The 23,986-nt window shown below is 40.6% G+C and overlaps 1 protein-coding gene across 1 annotated transcript in view; it reads left to right on the top strand.

The window, feature by feature from the left end:
- Positions 1 to 3,878: 3,878 nt before the first annotated feature.
- LOC128661537 (TPR and ankyrin repeat-containing protein 1-like) overlaps positions 3,879 to 23,986 on the top strand; it is a 148,164-nt gene continuing 128,056 nt past the window's right edge. The window contains 7 exon segments of the mRNA XM_053715783.1: positions 3,879 to 4,284; positions 6,001 to 6,096; positions 11,779 to 11,859; positions 12,021 to 12,856; positions 12,858 to 14,823; positions 21,066 to 21,265; positions 22,249 to 22,386. Of these exon segments, the coding sequence (XP_053571758.1) occupies positions 3,879 to 4,284; positions 6,001 to 6,096; positions 11,779 to 11,859; positions 12,021 to 12,856; positions 12,858 to 14,823; positions 21,066 to 21,265; positions 22,249 to 22,386 (3,723 nt within the window).

A 23,986-nucleotide genomic window follows, 5' to 3' on the forward strand; every position in this document is an offset into this window, starting at 1 on the left:
CTACTGGATACAGCTTTTCTCAGCTAGAAAGCTGTCTATTACTCCCCATGGTTGCCTACACTGCATGAGTTATTTATTTACACTATGTGTGTACACCTTACACTGTCATTTACATCCGGAGATCAGTGTAAGCAAACTCTCCTTTTTGTGTTTACACTGATCCCCGGATGTAAATGACAGCGTAAGGTGTACACACATAGCGTAAATAAATAACAACTCATGCAGTGTAGGCAACCATGGGGAGTAAAAGACAGCTGTTGTGTGGATATGAGGAGTGACCCTTAATGTGTGTATGTATTGTTTTTTTACCTAGGGTTATGGTTACATATAGGCAGGGGATAGCATAGTAGCTCTCATGATCTATTGAATAGCCTTCAGAGCCCAAATCAGAGGTGTAATAATTAATAGCTGACCTGGAAAGAGGAGTGTGTTACTGGACAGCCTGATTGGTTTAGGAGAGGGAGGAAAGTCAACCCTCCAACCAATGGGCAAACAAATGAATGTTGAAAGTTTGCAAGTCATGTTTTAATTTTAAGCAGGCTAGGAGTAAGGCAATAAGCCGAAACCGGTCAGCCTATTCTTTTACTTTACATATTTATGTATTTTACCCATAGGGTATGAGTACCCTGTCAAATTACTAATAAAGCATTTAATTTTACCTTTATGCTTGGTGCTCCTGCCATATTTTCTATTCCTCTTCAGATCACCCCACAGATTTTTGATTGGATTCAGGTCTTGGCTCTGGCTGGGCCATTCCAAAACGTTAATCTTCTTCTGGTGAAGCCATTCATTTGTTGATTTGGATGTATGCTTTGGGTCATTGTCATGCTGAAAGATGGAGTTCCTCTTCATGTTCAGCTTTCTAGCAGAAGCCTGAAGGTTTTGTGCCAATATTGACTGGTATTTGGAACTGTTCATAAATCCCTCTACCTTGAATAAGGCCCCAGTTCCAGCTGAAGAAAAACAGCCCCAAAGCATGATGCTGCCACCACCATGCTTCATTGTGGGTATGGTGTTCTTTTGGTGATGTGCAGTGTTGTTTTTGCGCCAAATATATCTTTTGGAATTATTACCAAAAAGTTCAACCTTGGTTTCATCAGACCATAACACCTATTCTCACATGCTTTTGGGAGACTTCAGATGTGTTTTTGCTCACTTTAGCTGGGCTTGGATGTTTTTCTTAAGAAAAGGCTTCCGTCTTGCCGTCTACCCCAAAGCCCAAACATATGAAAAATACGGGAGATAGTTGTCACATGTACTACACAGCCAGTACTTGCCAGATATTCCTGCAGCTCTTTTAATGTTGCTGTAGGCCTCTTGGTAGCCTCCCAGACCAGTTTTCTTCTCGTCTTTTCATCAATTTTGGAGGGACATCCAGTTCTTGGTAATGTCACTGTTGTGCCATATGTTCTCCACTTGATGATGACTGTCTTCACTGTGTTCCATGGTATATCTAATGCCTTGGAAATTCTTTTGTACCCTTCTCCTGACTGATACCTTTTAACAATGAGATCCCTCTGATGCTTTGGAAGCTCTCTGTGGACCATGGCTTTTGTGTAGGACGCGACTAAGAAAATGTCAGGAAAGACCTACTAGAACAGCTGAACTTTATTCAGGGTTAATCAGAGGCACTTTAAATTATGGCAGGTGTGTGATGACTCTTGTTTAACATGGTTTGGAACGTGATTGCTTAATTCTGAACACAGCTACATCCCCAGTTATAAGAGGGTGTGCACATTTATGCAACCACATTATTTTAGTTTTTTTTGTTTACTTCCCTCCACCTTAAAGATTTCAGTTTGCTTTTCAATTGAGTTGTGTAGTTTATAGGTCACATTAAAGGTGGAAAAAGTTCTGAAATTATTTATCTTTGTCTAATTTTTTTACATCACAGAAACCTGACATTTTAACAGGGGTGTGTAGACTTTTTATATCCACTGTATATAATATTTATCTATTTATCTAAGTGTCCAATTATTATCGTGGTCTTTTATCTTTATTTTTGAGTTTCCAGAGTGAAAAGGGCTGTTGTTTATTTATTTTTATTTATTTATATATATATATATATATATATATATATATATATATATATATATATATATATATATATATATATGTGTATATATATTTTTTTTCTTTTTTACTTTTGGATCGCATCCAAAACACGGCCGGAGTTACAGTCTACTAGCACGGTACTCTGGAGTCCTAAGAACTGTCATGGGCTATTTGACAGGAGCGCACTCCTTTAAGATAACTATTCTGAAGTAAAATCTGAGCATGCTCCTCTTGACTTTTGCACTTCAAGGGGGAGTCTTAATAGAGTTTTATGAACAGAGGGTTCTGGTAATGGCGGGTGCGCTCTGTTTCAGCTCAGCGCCATTACAATTTTTCGCACCATAATTTTTCTCTCCCCAGTGTAGTAGTTTTTATTACACAAATATATTTCAGCTGTAATATTTGTGGCAGTGGTTCTGGTCCAATTATTATTTTGAAGCGGGGTAGAGTCTTATTCCTTCAACATGAGTTTTTTCCTATAAATTTATCTCCATGTGTTTTTTTTTTTTTTTTTTTTTTTTTTTATGAGGCTGAAAGACTCTTAGCGTTATGCAAAAGATATTCATGGACTCACACAAGTGAATATTCAGATCAACTGAGAGATCACATAGATATCAGTGTTTGCTTATATTGGACATTGCTCATAATTAAAGGGACACTGAACCCAATTTTTTTCTTTTGTGATTCAGATAGCGCATGTAATTTTAAGCAACTTTGTAATTTACTCCTATTATCAATTTTTCTTTGTTCTCGTGCTATCTTTATTTGAAAAAGAAGGCATCTAAGCTATTTTGTTTTTGTTTCAGTACTCTTGTTAGCACTTTTTTATTGGTGGATGAATTTATCCACCAATCAGCAATAAAGACCCAGGTTGTTCACCAAAAATGGGTCGGTATCTAAACTTACATTCTTGTATTTCAAATAAAGATACCAAGAGAATGAAGAAAATTTTGGTTCAGTGTCCCTTTAATCCTAATTGTACTGTGGCTGAATTTTTATATGGTGTGAATGTCCTCCTATGTTCTGTCTCATATATCTAAATATGTTTGTGTTTAAATTATTTCTTCCCTTTCAGGGTGGAATTACAGACAGACTATGTTTTTGCCCTTGCTCAAAGGTATATATAATACATGAGCATTTACATATTCTGTATTTTATATCATATAATACAGTTATATATGTTTTTTACACTTATAGATCTATCTGCATAGACAGATATTATGTAATTTTGCACACTTCAAAATGTTATTTACATTGTGTGGTATTGTATTTCTGCTTATCCAAAATATATTTATGTATTTGAGAAGCAGTACACGTTATGCATAACTATGTGCACTTATGTATCTATATTTCTGTATAAACAGAACATTATTTTATTTCATAGTACATATGATACATTGTTATATGCTCAATGTACTGATGTGTGCATAAGTATTTAAATCTGCACTGTATAGTCAGAACATACAAGATACCTAAGCTATGGTATTTGAAAACTTTAAACACGTTTTTAAGAGTCCCTAATTTCAAATAGAAAGAAATCGCACAATTTTACCATTAATCCAACAGGTTCAGTTCATCTCCTTCATTGATTGCAAGGATGTATACCTTCATATCTCTATTCACATGGATCACTATTATTTTCTAAGGTTTATATTCCACCATAAACATTATCAGATGGTTGCCCTTCTCTTTGGTCTGGCCACAGCTCCACACATTTTCACAAAAGTGTTGGGAGCATTGTTGGTAATAATCAGAGATTGGGGCACATCAATGCTCCTTATCTGGACAACATCCTAGTCTAAGCCCCTTCTCTGTCTCTATCGATGTCTCCCACTCAACGTCTCTTATCCTTCCTAACTTCAGGATCACGATTGGAGGATAAAAGTTCCAAAGAGTTCCTTAACTTCAGTTACCAAGGTGTCCTTTCTGGGAGTCATCATATTGACAGAATCTCGCAGAATAAAATCTCAGAAGCATGTCTGTTCTGCTTCTCCAATTGTAGGACAGTGCATGGAGGTAGTGGGCCTAATGGTGGCGGCTTCGAATGCAGTTCAGTTTGCCCACTTTCACTTAAGCCCTTTTCAACTGTGTATGCTCAAGCAGGGGACACAAATTATCTTCAGTTAAATCAAGTGATTGCGTTGGATTTGTCAGTAAGACAATCTTTATCCTGGTGGATGGAAAGTTCTACCTTGATTCATGGGGTGACCTCAGATGCCAGTCTTTTGGGTTGGGACACTGTCTAGGTCCGGAATCTTAAATAGCGCAAGGAGTTTGGTCTACTCTAGAGGTGATGTTGCCAATAAACATCTTGGCTCTCAGGGCGATTTTTTGAGCTCTTCAGTTTTGGCCTCTTCTTAAGAAGCAAAAGTACACTTCATTTTTAAGTCAGACAATTTCTCGGCTGTGGCATAACCTATAAATTATGGACTTGCAGTTCTCTGGCAATGCAGGAGTTATTGGATATTCTGTTCTGGGCAGAACAGAATAAATGCTCACTGTTAGTTATTTACATTCCAGGAGTAAAGAATTGGGAAGTGGATTATATCAGCCGCCAGTCATTCAGGAAACTGGTCTCTCCACCATGAAATTTTTAATCAACTAGTTGCCAGGCCGGATATAGATCAGATTGCTCCCCACTTGAATCACAATCTACCAGTGTACTGTTCCAGATCCAGGGATCCAAGGGCACTAATTATAGATGCCTTAGTGTGTCTATAGAATTTTTGCCTAGCCTATCTGTTCCCTCTGTTGGTTTTTCTTCCAAGAATTATTGCTCAAATCAAGCAGAAGTCTGCTTAAGTAATCCTCATAGAATACTACTGCAGAAGCCTTATCTTCTTGGCTCAAACAGGTGATTCACAAGGCTATCTTGGTGGCAGGAAAATCCCCCCCTAAGCGTATCACAGCTCATTTTACCAGATCAGTTGCTATTTCATGGGCTTGAAAAATTATCATTAGAGCAGATTTGCAAAACTTCAACATGTTCTTCTCTGCATGCATTCTCCAAATTTTACAGTTTTTAAGTTTTTGCTTCTTCAAAGCTGCTTTTGGCTAGAAAGTTCTTCAGGTGGCAGTGTCCAGCAAATAGGAACTGCCTTAATGTATCCGACTCTTTTCCTTGTCGTGGACTCTCAGTTTGGCTATTAAATCCCACACATCAAGGTTTTCGTGTGGACTCTTACAATTTTACGAAAGAAAACCTAATACATTTTATTTCTTTTGGGATAATGAGAGTCCACATGCTCTGCCCTTTTAAACTTTTTTTCTGTAGACCCTGCTTTTTTGTCTTTCCTACGTATCTGTCTCCCTTTTCGCTGCTCTGCTATACGTTAAACTGGGTAATGGTGGGAGAGGTTAAAAGCTCTTGTTGTGGGTTCTTTGCCTCCTCTTAGTGGTGGGAATTATATTCCACATGTCAAGGTTTTCCTGTGGACTATCCTCTCACCCCAAAAGAAAATTAATTTATCAGATAAGCATAAATTTAGTTTTTTGCTTAATCTTGTCGTCTAGGTGGCATTATGAAGTGGCTGGGAGGTTTGCAATATTAAAACCTTTTCTTTTGTTTTTAATCGTTACTTAAGCTATCCAAAGCATAGATTCATTGCATAATTTAACTTAAATTGTTTAAATGATAATTTGTGCAAAAAATACAATTTTTTTTTTAATAGCTAATTTTAGATTAATATTGGTTTATATTTTAGCTGGGTGGTCAGTAAAATTGTCTGGTTAGTGAGCCCATTAAATAGTTTCTAGGGAGAACACTGTGTTCCTATGCAGTTATCTACACTCGGGTCTGGTGAATTAATCGTCTAGATTTTGAGTTTGTTCAATCCACTCACTACAAAACTTTCAATCTTGTTTAAAGTAAAAATGCCTATACAAAGCATAGAAATAAAATGTCAGTGTGAGCCAAGTGTATATATTTTATTTTTCTTTCAACAGTTTCTCCAAATGGGATTGGAGCAACTACTGAACAACCAATTCAAACATGCCTAAGGAAGGGGGACTTTGAGATGGCTTACCTGTTGCTGAGCATGGGTGCTGTTACGGTTACCCTTAGTCTCGCTGAGAGATGGACCGCTTAGTAGCCTGGATCCCTATTGCTAAAGAGGGGAGAAGCTGCTTTCCATAGTATTCTATATGAGTCTCGCAAATATAGAATAATCTCCCTTAGCTGCAGTACAGCTAGGATACCCTTCTGCCCACAAAAACGAGTCAACGCTGCGATTGAGGGTCAAACAAGAACTCAGGACTGGGATGCCCAGCCTGCTTTTTATTAAGGTTACATGCACACAGGGCACTCCCAGGGGGAGAGGGGGGGGAAGCACAAAATCCCCCATCACACATTTAGATAGAGAGCACTGTCCTTTGACAGGCCACAATAGGATTACAGTACTTAAGATAACAAGTTTACAAGTTCATCTTATCAATTAGCAGTCTGGCTCCAGAGGTGATTAGACAATAGTTTCTAAAAGCTGAAAAAAAAGAGTTAACTCTTTATGAAATGAAACTTGTTACAGTTTTCTTGGAGCCCTTCTTAGGCGCTGGCTTGCTGGTTCAGGCATTGCTGCTGGGAAATAAGCTCTTCACAACAAAATAACTAATGCTTCTGTAACATTGCTCCCTTTCTGTGGAACACTCTGGCAGACACGGTCTGACCCCTTTTCGGGGCAGACTAAGGCTGTCCAGACCGCTGGTTATGCGGGGCTGAGGTCGGTTTGTCTGGACAACCCGTCGGCGTTGCCATTCTGTTTCCCAGGTCTGTAAGTAATGGTGAAATTGAAGGTTTGCAACGATAAGCTCCAACGTAATAGCCTGCCGTTATCTCCAGAGACCCGGTTCAGCCACACCAACGGGTTATGGTCGGTGACCAGAGTGAACTCCTGACCATATAAATAGGGAGTCAATTTCTTTAATGCCCACACCAAAGCCAAACACTCCTTTTCGACCGCTGCATAGCTGACTTCGCGGGGCAGGAGCTTCCGGCTGATGTAGGCAACTGGATGCTCCCCTCCATCTTCGCCTACTTGGCTGAGGACGGCTCCCAGCCCGAACATGGAAGCATCTGTATGGACGATAAAACGTTTGTTAAGGGCTGGGGCCGCCAAGACAGGAGCGTTAATTAGAGCATTTTTGAGAGCCTGGAAAGCCGTTTCACAGTGGGGAGACCACAGGACCTGTCGAGGTAAGTTCTTCTTGGTCAAGTCAGTCAGGGGTTTGGCAAGTGTGCTGTAGTCTGGTACGAACCGTCTATAGTACCCTGCCGTGCCCAGGAAGGCTAGGACCTGAGTCTTAGTGATGGGGGTGGGCCAATTGGCGACAGCTTCTATTTTGGCCGGCTCTGGTCGCTGCTTTCCACACCCCACCCGGTGACCCAGGTACTGTACCTCGGCCATCCCAAAGTGGCATTTTTCTGGCTTCAGAGTCAGGCCAGCAGCCCGGATCTGATCCAGAACCATTCCCACATGAGCTAAGTGGTCCTCCCAGGACTCACTGTGGATCGCTATGTCGTCCAGGTAGGCGCAAGCAAAACTCTGGAAGCCATCCAGGAGCCTATCCACCAAGCGCTGGAATGTAGCTGGGGCATTCTTCATCCCAAACGGCATTACCCTAAACTGATATAAGCCGAATGGGGTGACGAATGCCGACTTGGGGATAGCCTCCGGGGCCAGGGGAATCTGCCAGTAACCTTTGCAGAGGTCAATAGTGGTCAGGTAATTTCCCCTGGCTATACGATCGAGTAGCTCGTCTACCCTGGGCATAGGGTAAGCGTCCGTCACGGTATTTTCATTGAGCCTCCGATAGTCTACGCAGAACCGGGTGGTCCCATCTTTCTTGGGCACCAAGACAACTGGGGAGGCCCAGGGACTATCGGAGGGCTCAATTACCCTGAGCTGGAGCATCTCATCGATCTCCTTCTTCATTCCTGTCCTAACTGCTTCGGGGATTCGGTACGGAGCCTGGCGCAAGGGAGCTTGTCCCGGAGTATCTACCTGGTGGGTGGTTAAAGTAGTGTACCCTGGCTTCGGGGAGAAGGTGAGGTGTTTGGACTGGAGGAGTTGGTTGAGCTGCTCCCTTTCAGTGGGGCTAAGTCGGTCCCCTATCTGAACCTGCGCCACTATACCTGTGGGGAGGCTCTTTTCTAATAGGTCTGGAATGGGTAAACTGTCGGGGTCTTCCTGAGGGGAACAACATACGGCCGTCACGTTCTCTGGTCGCTCAAAATATTCCTTGAGCATGTTTACATGGAATGTCTTTCTAAGATTGTTGTCGTGGCAGCTAGCTATCACATAAGTGGTGTCTCCCCTTTTCTCTACGATCTGGTAGGGACCCTGCCAGGACGCCTGCAATTTGTCTGTCTTCACCGGCTTAAGTACTAACACCTTTTGTCCTATGGTGAAGATTCTCTTTCGGGCCCCCCGATCGTACCATACTTTCTGTCTTCTCTGGGCCAACTGGAGATTAGCCCGCACGGATTTGGCTAATTGCTCCATTCGGTCCCTGAGTTCCAGCACGTATGGCACAATTGGGACACCGTCAGCCTCCATCTCTCCCTCCCAGTGCTCCCGGATCAGGTTTAGGGGTCCCCGTACCTTTCTTCCGTAGAGCAACTCGAAGGGAGAGAACCCTGTCGTTTCCTGGGGCACCTCCCGATAAGCAAATAGGAGGTGCGGCAGGAAGCGTTCCCAGTCTCGGTATTCCTGAGTGAACGTCTTGAGCATTTGCTTGAGGGTCCCATTGAACCTCTCACACAGCCCGTTCGTCTGGGGGTGGTATGGGGAGCTTAGGAGGGACTTAATTTTGCAAACCTGCCAGAGTTGTTGGGTCAATTCAGCCGTAAATTGGGTGCCTCGGTCGGATAGGATTTCTTTTGGAAATCCTACCCGGGAGAACACCTGTACTAGTGCATTCGCTACCGTATCCGCTTGTATGTTGGATAGGGCGACAGCCTCTGGGTACCTGGTAGCGTAGTCCACTACGGTAAGAATGTATCGCTTACCGGAGGGACTAGGGGTAGCCAGTGGTCCCACTAGGTCAATAGCAACCCGGCTGAAGGGTTCCTCTACAATGGGCATATTTACTAGCTGGGCTTTAGGGTGATCGCCTCGCCTTCCTACTCGTTGACACACATCGCAGGTGTTACAGTAAGTTCTAACGTCAGCGTGCACCCCTGGCCAAAAGAACGTGTGAGTAATGCGGTGTAGGGTACGGGTAACGGCTAGGTGGCCTGCTAAGGGGATGTCGTGGCCTATTTTGAGGATTTCTTGACGGTATTTGTGGGGCACTACCAGCTGTCGCCTACGCTGTCCCCTTTTCTCTGTCCAGCGGTATAGTTTCCCTTTTTCCCATAAGAATGTTTCATTATCTGCCCCGCCCCCTCCGGTCTCTGCTCGTTCCCGGTACTTTTGTAAGGTCGGGTCAGTCTTAGACTCTGCCTCGAAGGCATCTGGGGTGTCCCAGGGTATGGGGCCTAACCTGTCAGGCAAGGTCGGGGTAGGTCTTACCTGTGTCTCCCGCACTGGTGAGAGCTCTCGCTCCGTCCGGGCTTGGGCCCGTGTAGTCACTGGGTCCGCCTCGTTGTTGCATACTGGAGCATAGGCAGAAGTCATGGGGCCCAAATCGTTGCCCAGTAGTACTTCGGCAGGTAAATTATCCATTAGGCCCACGTTCACAGCCCCCTTTCCCGCTCCCCAATCAAGATGCACTTTAGCTGTTGGAATTTTGTACACATCCCCCCCCGCCACTCTAACGGCCACAGTCTGTCCGGATCGCTTGTGCTCTGGCACCAAATGACTCTGTACCAGCGTGATAGTAGCCCCTGTGTCTCGCAATCCCTCGGTAGATCGCCCCTCGAGCCATACCCTCTGCCGATGGTGCTGGCGGTTATCTGAGGCAGCATATACAGGGTCTGCCTCGTGAAGCGGCCCCACATATCCCTCCATAGGGGCCTCTTGGTTAACACAGAGGGCCCGGGCCGGACGATAGGACCCAGAGGGGTAATTGTAATTCCTGGGTGTCTGGTGCGTATTAAGGGGGCAGCTAGCCATGAAATGCCCTGGTTGCTTGCATCGGTGGCAAGTCGGTCTGGGACGCTCAGAGCTGTTATTGGGTGGTCCTGAGTGTCGGACGGGCCCTGTGGGCACCGGGGCTCGGAATTCAGCACGAGGGGGTGCACGGTAAACCTCTCTGGGTTCGACCCGTGCTGGAGCTCGGTAGTTCATGGGTTCGTGAAGACGGGAGTCATAACGTTCATCGGCCAATTTGGCTGCTTCTTCTAAGGTAGAAGGCCGCCTGTCTCGCAGCCATTCCTTCCCTTGCTGTTCCATGCCATTATAAAAATGTTCTAAGAGAAACAATTGTAAAATTTCCTCCCCAGTCACCGCTTTACTTCCGCTCAGCCAGTGATTTGCCGCTCTCCGCATTCGGTGCGCCCATTCCATATGGGTATCGTTAGGCTTCTTTTCCGTGCCCCGAAACTGTCGGCGATACGTGTCCGGAGTTACAGCGTACCGTCGCAACAGTGTCTCCTTAACTAGCTCATACTGTGTCACTTCCTCAGCACCCAGAGTATGAAAGGCTTCCAGGGCTCGCCCGGATAGTTTCCCAGACAATATCGTGGGCCACTCTCTGTTGGGAATCTGGTGCAGGGCACATTGCCTTTCGAAGTCCGCCAAATATTCATCAATCCCTGTCTCGCTCTCTAGGAAGGGTCGAAATGCCGCATAGGGTATCTTGGGCCTCCCAGCATTTTCGACAGGGATGATTACCTGCGGGGCTTCAGCATTGCGGTGTGCGTTCGCTAGGTTGAGTTCGTGGGCTCGAGTCTCTCGTATATCCTCGTCCGCCTCCGCCATCAACTGCTGTACCAATTCCATGGAGGGGTTCGGCCCGTATAATGAGAGCCTTTCCCGAACAATCCTGGTTTTTTCGTCACTAATCGTGGTCGGTGTTTCCGCCATTGTGAAGCTCTGATCCAGTTCGGTCAATTCTGCGATCAGCTCTCTCCTCGGCCGGTTGCTGGCGTACCCCCCTCTGCTTTCAAGTAAATCCTTTAGGGCTGTACGCTTCAATTTTTCGTAAGCGCTCTCCATCCGTTCTGTACCTCTCCTAGGAAATCCAGGAAAATCCCGCCGCTGCCGCCAAATGTTACGGTTACCCTTAGTCTCGCTGAGAGATGGACCGCTTAGTAGCCTGGATCCCTATTGCTAAAGAGGGGAGAAGCTGCTTTCCATAGTATTCTATATGAGTCTCGCAAATATAGAATAATCTCCCTTAGCTGCAGTACAGCTAGGATACCCTTCTGCCCACAAAAACGAGTCAACGCTGCGATTGAGGGTCAAACAAGAACTCAGGACTGGGATGCCCAGCCTGCTTTTTATTAAGGTTACATGCACACAGGGCACTCCCAGGGGGAGAGGGGGGGAAGCACAAAATCCCCCATCACACATTTAGATAGAGAGCACTGTCCTTTGACAGGCCACAATAGGATTACAGTACTTAAGATAACAAGTTTACAAGTTCATCTTATCAATTAGCAGTCTGGCTCCAGAGGTGATTAGACAATAGTTTCTAAAAGCTGAAAAAAAAGAGTTAACTCTTTATGAAATGAAACTTGTTACAGTTTTCTTGGAGCCCTTCTTAGGCGCTGGCTTGCTGGTTCAGGCATTGCTGCTGGGAAATAAGCTCTTCACAACAAAATAACTAATGCTTCTGTAACAGGTGCCAATCCAGAAAGTGTATCCATAGTGCAGGGAGACACTCCCCTGCATGCAGCAGTTTCTGTTGCCATAATAAATAAAGGTAACATTCTTTATCATTTCATGATATACCCTTCAATAACGTGATGGGCCCAACATAATTTGTAGATAAATCAGATTTATTAAAGAAAACTGATATTTATAAGAAAGTATTATAAAAAAAACTAAACTAAATATTTAAATTTTTTTTACCTTCTTTTTCAGATGACAATGGAATTTTGATAATTAAATATCTTCTAGACTTATACTCTTCTGATCCATCTTCTTATCTATATTTAAATCCTAATGCCCAAGACAAAATTGGGGATACCATAATGCACTTGCTGTTTCAAAATGAATACACCAAAACATATCCAAAAATAATGGAACTACTTGCAAGATACGATATCAAACTTACATTAAAAAATAAAATGGGTAAAGATGCAAAGCATAGGATAAAGAACACAGATGCCCGACTAAATGCTTGGAATGAAGCTAAAAAGAAAAACAAGCGTAATCCCTCAAGTGCTCCTTCAAAACCGAATAAGACTACAGTAAAAGGAAATGCAATACAAAATAAACCTCAGATTAAGCTGCAATTGCAGAATCAGTTCCCAACTGAATCAACATGTGACATTACTACAAATGTAACTGGTCAAAATGTATCTATAGAACTGCCAAGTGAAAAGGTGGAAGAGACAAAGAGACCAATGACTCAGAAAGAAGCTTTTCTTCAGACCATAAGAGATCTAATACAATTTATGGAAATGTGCAAAACTCCATCTGGGACTGACAATGTAAAATTGCCTACAAATCTGAATACCACTGAAGAGGAGCATAAGCAGGAAAGTCTGATCCTCTCAAATTCAGACCAAGTGGTTGACGACTGCAATGAAGATAATTCTGTTGTTAATAATGTGGACAACGTAAATCTTGACAATGAATTGGTGGCCATTGCTAACATTGAAGAAGATTATGACCTATTGGAGGAAGACTTGGATCTCTCAAATACTGACTTCAGTAATATGACATGGGAAATAGAGTGTGCTCCTGAAGCCTTGAAAAAAACTAGAAAGCAAAGCATTACCTCGTTACATGAAAAATAAAATCATTCTATCCATTCAGAAGCTCGGAAATGGAGAATGGACACGTAGCCTACACAAAAGGCTTAAACACTTGAACAGTGATATTAAACTCTATGAAATGAAGCTTGATAAAGGTGCTAGAATGCTCTGGGAACTTGCTATTGACTTCTCTCCACGTTGTAGTGAGGATCCCGAAAAGATAATGTCAACTGAATTGTCTTTCCAAGCCTCAGCAAAAACTGGGAGGATTTACACCGAAATGATTAGGATATGGGATATTATTATGGATCACAACAAACTAAGAAATGCTATTGAAGGTATTTGTAGTGCCTATAACCGAGGCCTGAGCTGTATACTAAGGAAAAGACTTAAGGCTATATCCAACATACAACTCTCAAATGTAGAAAAGCGAATTCCTAGTTGTTTTATGGAAGATATTGAATTAGAAAGGAGAACAGAACATATTATGCCTGATTATTTTCCACCAGCGAGCGCAGCTGAAACTGAATACAATATCATGAAATTCCACAGTTTTAGCACTGACATGGCACTTAACATATTACACAACATAAATTCCCGAGTTGAGTACCCATTCAGAGTTGGTGAGTTGGAGTATGCAGTAATTGATCTTAATCCCAAGCCTCTGGAAAGCATTATCTTAATAGGGAGAAGTGGAACAGGAAAAACAACTTGTTGTTTGTATCGACTCTGGAAGAAGTTCCATTCTTATTGGGAAAAAGCTGAGTCAGTTGATGGTCCCTGGCTTGTGAAACAGACTTGGCAAAGAAGAAAATATGAACCTAGCACAGAGGTAGATGAAACTGATGATGAAGAGGTTTCAGAATCCGAGTCTAGCAGCATAGAAGAAGACCAGTTATCACTGGAAGACAAGAATTTGGAAACAGAAGATCTAGCATCTGAATCAGGAGAAAGTGAAGAAGAATCTGTCAAACTTGAACACTTTCACCCTATATTTATTACTAAAAACCATGTCCTTTGCCATGAGGTGCAAAAAAATTTCCTTGAGTTAAGCAAGTCTACAAAAGCAACAAGTCATTTTAAGCCCATTGATTCTAATGTATACAGGTTGCAAGAGATTCAAGATGAAAATTTCCCCATGTTTGTTACTTCTCAGCAGTTGTTGCTATTACTGGATGCATCCATGCCTGAGCCATTTTTTCCCAGAAATGAAGATGGAAGCCTTAGCAGAAGTATTATTGGATGGTCCACAATGGATGAAATGGACATATCGGATCTGTTGAGAGAGGATGATGAATTTGATGCAGATCCAGAAAATGAAGAAGAGGAAAATGTTAGTGGGCCAAAAGAGAATGATCCACGTGTTTTTGTCACCTTTGAGTTGTTCGCCAAGGAAATCTGGCCAAAGATGGTGAAAGGAAAATCTCCATATAATGCTGCACTGGTCTGGAAAGAGATAAAGTCCTTTTTAAAAGGCTCGTTCGAAGCATTGAATTGTTGTCAGGGAAAACTTACAGAAGACCAATATATTAAACTTGGGAAGAAAAGAGCCCCAAACTTTAAAGGAGACCGAAAGGAAATTTATTGTCTCTTTTGCTTGTATGAGCAAATTAAATCCAAAAATGGGTATTTTGATGAAGAAGATTTCCTATACAATTTGTCTTGTAGACTTTCAAACCTTGATGTACTACCATGGTCCATTCATGAGCTTTATGGGGATGAGATTCAGGACTTTACTCAGGCAGAGCTCTTCCTACTTATGAGATGCATCAATGACCCCAATGCCATGTTCCTTACAGGGGACACTGCACAAAGCATCATGAAAGGAGTTTCTTTTCGTTTCAGTGATTTGAGATCCTTGTTCTACTTTGCAAATAAGAATTGCCATAGCGACTCCAAGGACTGCATTGTACGGAGACCAAAAAGGATATATCAACTTTACCAAAATTATAGATTTCATTCTGGTAATTATCCTATTTTATTATACTTAAATATGTTCCTAAAAATGTACAGTTAAAAATTGTCAGTATGCATATGTAGTTGGCATAAATAGTTTTAGTGACTATTAGATGGTTTTTGAATGAAATTAAAAAACAAAAAGTCCATATTTACCTTTAGCGGTTTCAGATAAAACATACATTTTTTTAGACCTTTTCAATTTAAATATGTAATTAAATTGATTTTTTTCTCTTGGTGTCCTTTTGTTAAAAGCATACCTAGGTATGCGGTACTGGGACCTAGCTGGATATTGGTGGCTACATGCATATGTCACCCATTAGAGCATTTCCTTTTCGTGGTTTTATGTCCCTTTTAAGTTTGTTTTCAAAATGGTTCAGTGGAAAGGTACTAGTTTTAAAAATATATTAGGGTTGTCTAACCCATAAGTGGGTGATAACCCATAAGTATTTATTTAAGAATTGTTCTTCTTAAAGGGATATGAAACACAAATTTTTTCTTTCATGGTTCAGATAGAGCATGCAATTTTAAACAACTTTTTAATGTACTCCTATTATCAACTTTTCTTTGTTCTCTTGGTATCTTTATTTGAAACGCAGGAATGTAAAGCTTAGGAGCCAGAACATTATTTTTTTTGTTCAGCACCTGGGTAGCGCTTGCTGATTGGTGGCTAAATGTAGCTTATATTCCTGCTTTTTCAAATAAAGATACAATAAAACCCAAAATGTTTCTTTCATAGTTCAAATAGAGAATATAATTTTAAACTACTTTCCAATTACTGTATTATCTAATTTGCTTCATTCTCTTTGTATCCTTTGTTGAAGCAGCAATGCACTACTAGGAGTTAGGTACACTCATCAGGTGAGCAAATAACATGGGGATGTATGTGCAGCCACCAATCAGTAGCTCCTGAGCCTACCTTGGCATCCTTTTAAACAAAGGATACCATGAGAACAAAACAAATCAAAATAGATGTCATTTTGAACGTTTTTTTAAAATTGCATGCTCTATCTGAACCCTAAAATTAAAAATAGTTTAATGTCCCTTTAAATGAACCTCTTTATCACGTTATCTTTTATTCTTAGCCTTTCCATGAAAGCATAATACTGAGAAAGGCTCAGGAATGTGCATTACAGTGTCTTGTGCAGCTACCATATAGTGCTCATGAAATGTGTTAATTTATATACCATGTGTACATAGGATATTAAGAGAAAGACATTTGAAAATATAATTAATTCATCTCAAAATGTGGTTTTGTTTTGTTTGTTTTTTAGAATTGTACGCTCTGTTCGAATCATAACTATTTAGGATCAGATTACAAGTGGAGCGCTGTAAGTGCGCTAACCCAACATGAAAATATGAATATTTCAGATTCCAATGTTCTGCACGTAGCAGAATATGTTCTATTTATTCATAAATACATATTTTTTTATTTTTATATATATATATATATATATATATATATATATATATATATATATATATATATATATATATATATATATATATATATATATACCTGTATATATCCAATGGTATTTTGCACAAATGTGAAATATTTACATTAAATACACAGTATAACACTTTATTAAAGGGACATTCCAGTCAAAATTTTAATGCACTTAGATTTATTATATATTTGAATAGAAACATATTTGCAATATACATGTATTGGCAAAAATGATTCTAGTAAAAGTTATCATTGTTTTAGTTGTAACATTTTTCTCTGCACGTGCACGTGAAGCATAGCTGGATATTGTCACTGCACCCACATTTTAAATAATGCAGCTGCTCAGATAATCAGTGGGGCTTGTATCATGTCAGCAATTAACAAATTGAGTCAATTCCAGATGGTACAAGCATCTTAGGCTCTCTGAGCAAATTCTCGCCTAGATTACGAGTCTTGCTTTAGCCTTAAAAAGTAGCGTTGAAAGGTCCCAACGCTGCTTTTTAACGCACGCTGGTATTACGAGTCTGGCAGGTACAGGTTTACCGCACACTTTTTTTCCGCAATTCGAGCATACCGCAAATCCCCTTACGTCAATTGCGTATCCTATCTTTTCAATGGGATTTTCCTAACGCCGGTATTACGAGTCTTTGAAAAAGTGAGCGGTACAGCCTCTCCTGTCAAGACTCCTACCGCATTTAAAAGTCAGTAGTTAAGAGTTTTATGTTCTAACACCGTAACATAAAACTCTTAACCAAAGTGCTAAAAAGTACACTAACACCCATAAGCTACCTATTAACCCCTAAATCGAGCCCCCCCACATCGCAAACATTTAAATAAAATTTTTAACCCCTAATCTGCCGACCTGACATTGCCTCCACTTTAATAAATATATTAACCCCTAAACCGCCGCACTCCCGCATCGCAAACACTAGTTAAATATTATTAACCCCTAATCTGACGTCCCTAACATCGCCGACACCTACCTACAATTATTAACACCTAATCTGCCACCCCCAACGTCGCCGCCACTATAATAAAGTTATCAACCCCTAAATCTAAGTCTAACCCTAACACCCCCCTAACTTAAATATAATTTAAATACATCTAAATAAAATTAATAGTATTAAATAAATTATTCCTATTTAAAACTAAATACTTACCTGTAAAATAAACCCTAAGATAGCTACAATATAACTAAAAGTTACATTGTAGCTATCTCAGGGTTTATTTTTATTTTACAGGCAAGTTTTTATTTTTTTTAACTAGGTACAATAGTTATTAAATAGTTATTAACTATTTAATTACTTCCTAGTTAAAATAAATACAAATATACCTGTAAAATAAAACCTAACCTAAGTTGCAATTACACCTAACACTACACTATAATTAAATAAATTACCTAAATTAACTACAATTAATTATAATTAAATTAAATAAAATAAATTACGGAAAAAAACAAACACTAAATTACAGAAAATAATAAAATAATTAAAAAAAATTAAACTAATTACACTTAATCTAATCCCCCTAATAAAATAAAAAAGCTCGCAAAATAATAAAAATCCCTACCCTATACTAAATTACAAATAGCTCTTAAAAGGGCTTTTTGCGGGGCATTGCCCCAAAGTAATCAGCTCTATTACCTTTTAAAAAAAAATACAATACCCCCCCAACATTACTACCCACCACCCACACAACCAACCCTACTCTAAAACCCACCCAATCCCTCTTTAATAAAATCTAACACTACCCCCTTAAAGATCACCCTACCTTGAGACGTCTTCACCCAACCGGGCAGAAGTGGTCCTCCAGACGGTCCAAAGTCTTCATCCTATCCGGGCAGAAGAGGTCCTCCAGACGGCCAGAAGTCTTCATCCAGACGGCATCTTCTATCTTCATCCATCCGGAGCGGAGCGGGTCCATCTTCAAGACATCCAACGCGGAGCATCCTCTTCGTTCGACGGCGACTGGAACAATGACGGGTCCTTTAAATGACGTCATCCAAGATGGCGTCCCTTCAATTTCGATTGGCTGATAGAATTCTATCAGCCAATCGGAATTAAGGTAGAAAAGATCCTATTGGCTGATCCAATCAGCCAATAGGATTGATCTAGCATTCTATTGGCAGTTCCAATCAGCCAATAGGATTGATCTAGCATTCTATTGGCAGTTCCAATCAGCCAATAGTATGCAAGCTCAATCCTATTGGCTGTTCTAATCAGCCAATAGTATTGAACTTCAATCCTATTGGCTGATTGGATCAGCCAATAGGATTTTTTCTACCTTAATTCCTATTGGCTGATAGAATTCTATCAGCCAATCGTAATCAGCCAATCGTAATTGAAGGGACGCCATCTTGGATGACGTCATTTAAAGGGCCCGTCGAAACGAAGAGGATGCTCCGCGTCGGATGTCTTGAAGATGGACCCGCTCCGGATGGATGAAGATAGAAGATGCCGCATGGAATAAGACTTCTGCCGTCTGGAGGACCTCTTCTGCCCGGATAGGATGAAGACTTCGGACCGTCTGGAGGACCACTTCTGCCTGGTTGGGTGAAGATGTCTCAAGATAGGGTGATCTTCAAGGGGGTAATGTTAGGTTTTATTAAGGGGGTATTGGGTGGGTTTTAGAGTAGGGGTGGGTTGTAATGTTGGGGGGGGTATTGTAATTTTATTTTTACAGGTAATAGAGCTGATTACTTTGGGGCAATGCCCTGCAAAAATCCCTTTTAAGGGCTATTTGTAATTTAGTATAGGGTAGTAATTTAGTTTATTTTATTTAATTGTAATTAATTGTAGTTAATTTAGGTAATTTATTTAATTATAGTGTAGTGTTAGGTGTAATTGTAACTTAGGTTAGGTTTTATTTTACAGGTATATTTGTATTTATTTTAACTAGGAAGTTATTAAATAGTTAATAACTATTTAATAACTATTGTACCTAGTTAAAATAAATAAAAACTTGTCTGTAAAATAAAAATAAACACTGAGATAGCTACAATGTAACTATTAGTTATATTGTAGCTATCTTAGGGTTTATTTTATAGGTAAGTATTTAGTTTTAAATAGGAATAATTTATTTAATGATATGAATATTTATTTAGATGTATTTAAATTATATTTAAGTTAGGGGGTGTTAGGGTTAGGTTTAGACTTAGATTTAGGGGTTAATAATTTTATTATAGTGGCGGCGACGTTGTGGGCGGAATATTAGGGGTTAATAAATGTAGTTAGGATGCGGCCACATTGGGGACTGCAGAGTAGGGGTTAATAAATATAATGTAGGGTTCGGCGATGTTGGGGGCAACAGATTAGGGGTTCAGAAGTATAATGTAGGTGGCGGCGTTGTCCGGAGCGGCAGCTTAGGGGTTAATAATTATAATGTAGGGTTCTGCGATGTTGGGGGCAGCAGATTAGGGGTTAATAAGTGTAAGATTAGGGTTGTTTAGACTCGGGTTCATGTTAGGGTGTTGGTGTAAACATAAAAAGTATTTCCCCATAGGAATCAATGGGGCTGCGTTAGGAGCTTTACGCTGCTTTTTTGCAGGTGTTAGGTTTTTTTTCAGCCGAATCTGCCTCATTGATTCCTATGGGGAAATCGCGCAAGAGTACGTATTACCTGCTTACTGCTACCGTAAGCAGCGCTAGTATTGAGGTGAGATGTGGAGCTAAATTTTGCTCTCCAGTCACTTTTTTGCGGCTAACGCCGGGTTTAGAGATACCTGTAATACCAGCGTTGTCTTAAGTGAGCGGTGAGAAAAAAAGGCTCGTTAGCACCGCACACCTTACCGACAAAAACTCGTAATCTAGCCGTCTGTGTTTAAAATGCTGGTGCACGTTGCATACTTAAATATACTCTTGAAACAGTTATAGCTTTTATTAGAAGCATTTTTGCTAATGCATATATATTACAAAATTGCTTCTGTTCAATACCGAAATGCACCCATGTGGTTTCCCATTTTGGCTGGAATATCCCTTTAAATATGAATTGTGCATTAATATGATTTTACATGTTTTCATCTACTTATCTGCAAAGGGTTCCAATGCACTTGTGTGTGTATATAGATATGTGTTCAAATGTATTTATTTGTTTATATGTGTATATATGTCTGTAAATACATATATACACATATAAATACATATGCACACATATAAACATTTGTGTATATATACATACATATCCCTCTTTATGCATATATATGTATGTATATCTATGTTAAAGCTCTTTGCCTGCCTTTTTTTTTCTAACATCTGAGACCATATCTTTAAGCCTTTATAACTTTGATGTGCAATATTTTTTAAAATTATTTTTATTAGATAGTTTTTTTATGGGTGTAACTGTATCTTGTAATGTGGGTTTGATGTGTTTTGTGACACATGATCACGTTTACTTTCAACTTGTAATACCATCAGAAAACCCGACGCACAAAAACATCCGCAATAAACCCCTTTTCGCTCGTGTGTAACTGTTTGCACTCCACTCGAAATCTGGCCTTTAATTTTTACTTCCATTTCCCTTCTATTATGGGATCCACAAAATAATGATAGCTTGTGTCCCTCAGTACTAAAGCTATTATTTATTTAGCCTTTACATTAGCTAAGCCTGTTCCAAACCCTTTTTCCTTTTTGCCTTCCTTGACCTGGTATGATGTCATTTCACCAGTCGCAAGGCATGCTGAAGTGGAACATGAACAGATAAAACGTTAATATAGGTACCAGTGTTTTCTTTAAATTAGGGAAATATTTAATAAAATGTTTAATTAGCTTTTTCTAATGACTGATCTACTTCTATGTTTGATAGGAATTCTGAGTTTGGCTTCTGGTGTTGTGGACTTATTACAGCACTATTTTCCGGAATCATTTGATCGATTGCCCTGTGACTGTGGCTTGTTTGATGGTCCAAAACCAACAGTGTTGGAGTCCTGTAGTGTTAGTGATCTGGCAATGTTGCTACGTGGCAACAAATGAAAAACCCAGCCAATAGAGTTTGGAGCACACCAGGTTAGTTTCTGTATTTTTGATAATATAGCATTGTGGCCCTGGATCATTGATTCGATAACAAGGTTTCCGATTAAGAATTTTTTTAAAGAAGTTTAGTTCAGCAAATGCCAGTATCCAGATCGAGCTAACCAACTGATCAGCAGATGCCTTGTTGTTAAAATAAAAGAAGGGAACACAAATATTTAATGAACTTAAAGTGATTGTAAATTTTAATGAATAAGTACCCGGTATGTAAAAATACTCAAACTGGCGACTGTAAAAAACAGACTGCCAATCTTCTGCCCGCTTCTCCTGCTGTAGTTAGCACAGTGATGACGAATCTGGTTTCCTCCACTCTTTGTGTGCCTTTGGCGTCCAGCTTGTGGGGCCATGCAACGATTGGAGGAAGCCAGATTCATCATGGCTGTTCTAACTACAGCAGGAGAAGCGGACGGAGGATCGTCTGTCTGTTTTCCATAAGGAATGGTAAGTATATTTTAAAAAAGAAGCTTCATTGTATAGTTTAATGAATTAAGTGCCACTGTTTTTAAGAGTATTTTTAGATACCGGGCACTTTGTTAAACTTTACCTTCACTTTAACCAGTGATCGTCAACTTAGAAATGCATGGGAGTCTGTTCATCCATATTTTAGAAGCCTTAATGGAACATTAAAACTAAATAAATCATAATTAGAATGATGTATTCAGAGCCTGAGAAAAATATATAATGTGTTTTTTTTTAATTATATAGAGATAGATATGAATGTATAGCTAATATACATATGTTATAATGTGTGTAACAGCACCTTGCTTAGGGTATAACAGAATTCTGCCTTTTATGTGCATTCAGTTTTTGTGTGTATGATTAATCCTCATTGAAAATTGTCATTCTGTGCAATTTTAATAGTACGTTACCATTAGCAGAGTGTACTTTACAATGTCCCATTAATGATCTTAGCAATGATAAACTGAAACTCTATGTAAACATTTACTTCTATGCTTTAGGTGATTCTTGTGGCAAATGAGAAGGCTAAGGAAAATATACCAGAAGAGCTTAGCTTAGCTCTTATTCTGACCATTTATGAAGCCAAAGGTTTGGAATTTGATGATGTTCTTCTCTACAATTTCTTCACAGATTCAGAGGTACTTACAATTTTGGCTTTTTTTTTTCAATAGCTACATGCAGCTTAATGGGCCCCATCTCCACAAGCAGTTTATGCTCTCTATGTCTTTGTGTCTTAGCCTGTGGTTCCTGAAGCTTTTGTAAGGGGTACTCCAGAACTTGTCCTTTCTCTATTTTCTTCTTAAAAGAGAAGAGTCCTAGTTGCCAGGTTCTGTATACTGGGAAATACAGAACCTGGCAACTAGGAGGAGGAAAAAGACACCCTAGTCAAAGGCTTAAATACCTCCCCCACTTCCCTCATCCCCCAGTCATTCTTTGCCTTTTGTCACAGGGGGTTGGCAGAGAAGTGTCAGATGTCGAGATAGTCTCTCATGGAGGGTAGTACTCTTCGCAATGAGACTAGAGTTTTAAGTAATACTGTCAGCCTTTCGGTGAGTCCGGAGATGCACGGAGAGTTTTCCATTGAACCCATCCTGACTCATATTAACAGCTCCTTGGTAATCAGCATTGACGAGTTTCGCTGCCTACCTTTCTTCACTCAAGTCCATGTCAGAAGCGAGGCTACTATCTGTCACACTTGAAGGTCTGTGTTCCTGTTCCACGGCGTAGATTCCGTTAAGATCATTTTATTTCAATTTGTGAATGTAATGTTAACTAAAGGAATCATGGGTTAATATCTCCTGAGGGGGGTTATTGAACAGGGGGGACTTATAATCATGTTTGTTCTATGGTTCTATCTGCAAATGTGTAGCTATACTTAGGCTCACGGCCTTTATGGAACATAACGAGACAGTCTTGCTCGTGGGTTGTCTGGTTCACAGGAGGTGGTGAGTGCCCCAGCCATTGGGGGTGTTAAAGGGTGCCAGTTAGTTTTTTGTCATTTTTGTAATCCCAAGATTATGGGGGATTCTGATATGCGCGACACAGATGCCGCCGATACAGAGGATGTGTCTTGTGATGAATATGAAATGGCCTGGGTAATCAATGCCCATTAGTTATGTTCCGCCGCCAAGGTTTCCATGACCCGTGAAGCGAGTGCCCCAGTCCATTTTCTGGCTACGCAAGCAGGTGTCCCTATGGCCTTTACTCCTCTGGAGGGTGGCTTGTTTCCTCCAGAGGTTACGGCACGGTTCCGAATGGCCATTTCTATGACGCTGAATCCCAAGTGAAGTATTTCTAAGATACTATCCGTGTTCAGTTAAACACGGCCCGTCGAGCGTGGGCTCGCCCGATTCAGTTCGGCCTTCTGGGGAAGTGTCGGCCCCTGATGCTTCAGGGACCCCTATCTCGGGGCCAGCGTCTTCAGTTTATCCGGCGAGGGATGATTTTGCCTTCCGTTATAGGCTGGCTCGCCTTCGCGTTCTTTCATACATATTTTGGCAATGCTGGAGGATCCCAGTCCTAGCGGGCTGAGGGATCCGAGGCCTTAGAAGCTGGATGGCAAAATAGATATGACGTTTGGGGATGAAGCCAATCTCCTTAACTTTGCCGTTTTTTCTTTTTCTTTATGTTGTTCGGTTCCAGTTCTGAGCTTGGGTGAATGGGGCTTTTCATCGGCTGGTCCCATTGTCATCCTCATTCACCTTGCGCGTTCACCCAATGGGTGTGGCCTTCATTTTA

Source organism: Bombina bombina, chromosome 5 (genome assembly GCF_027579735.1).
Source record: "Bombina bombina isolate aBomBom1 chromosome 5, aBomBom1.pri, whole genome shotgun sequence".
Taxonomy (NCBI): Eukaryota; Metazoa; Chordata; class Amphibia; order Anura; family Bombinatoridae; genus Bombina; species Bombina bombina.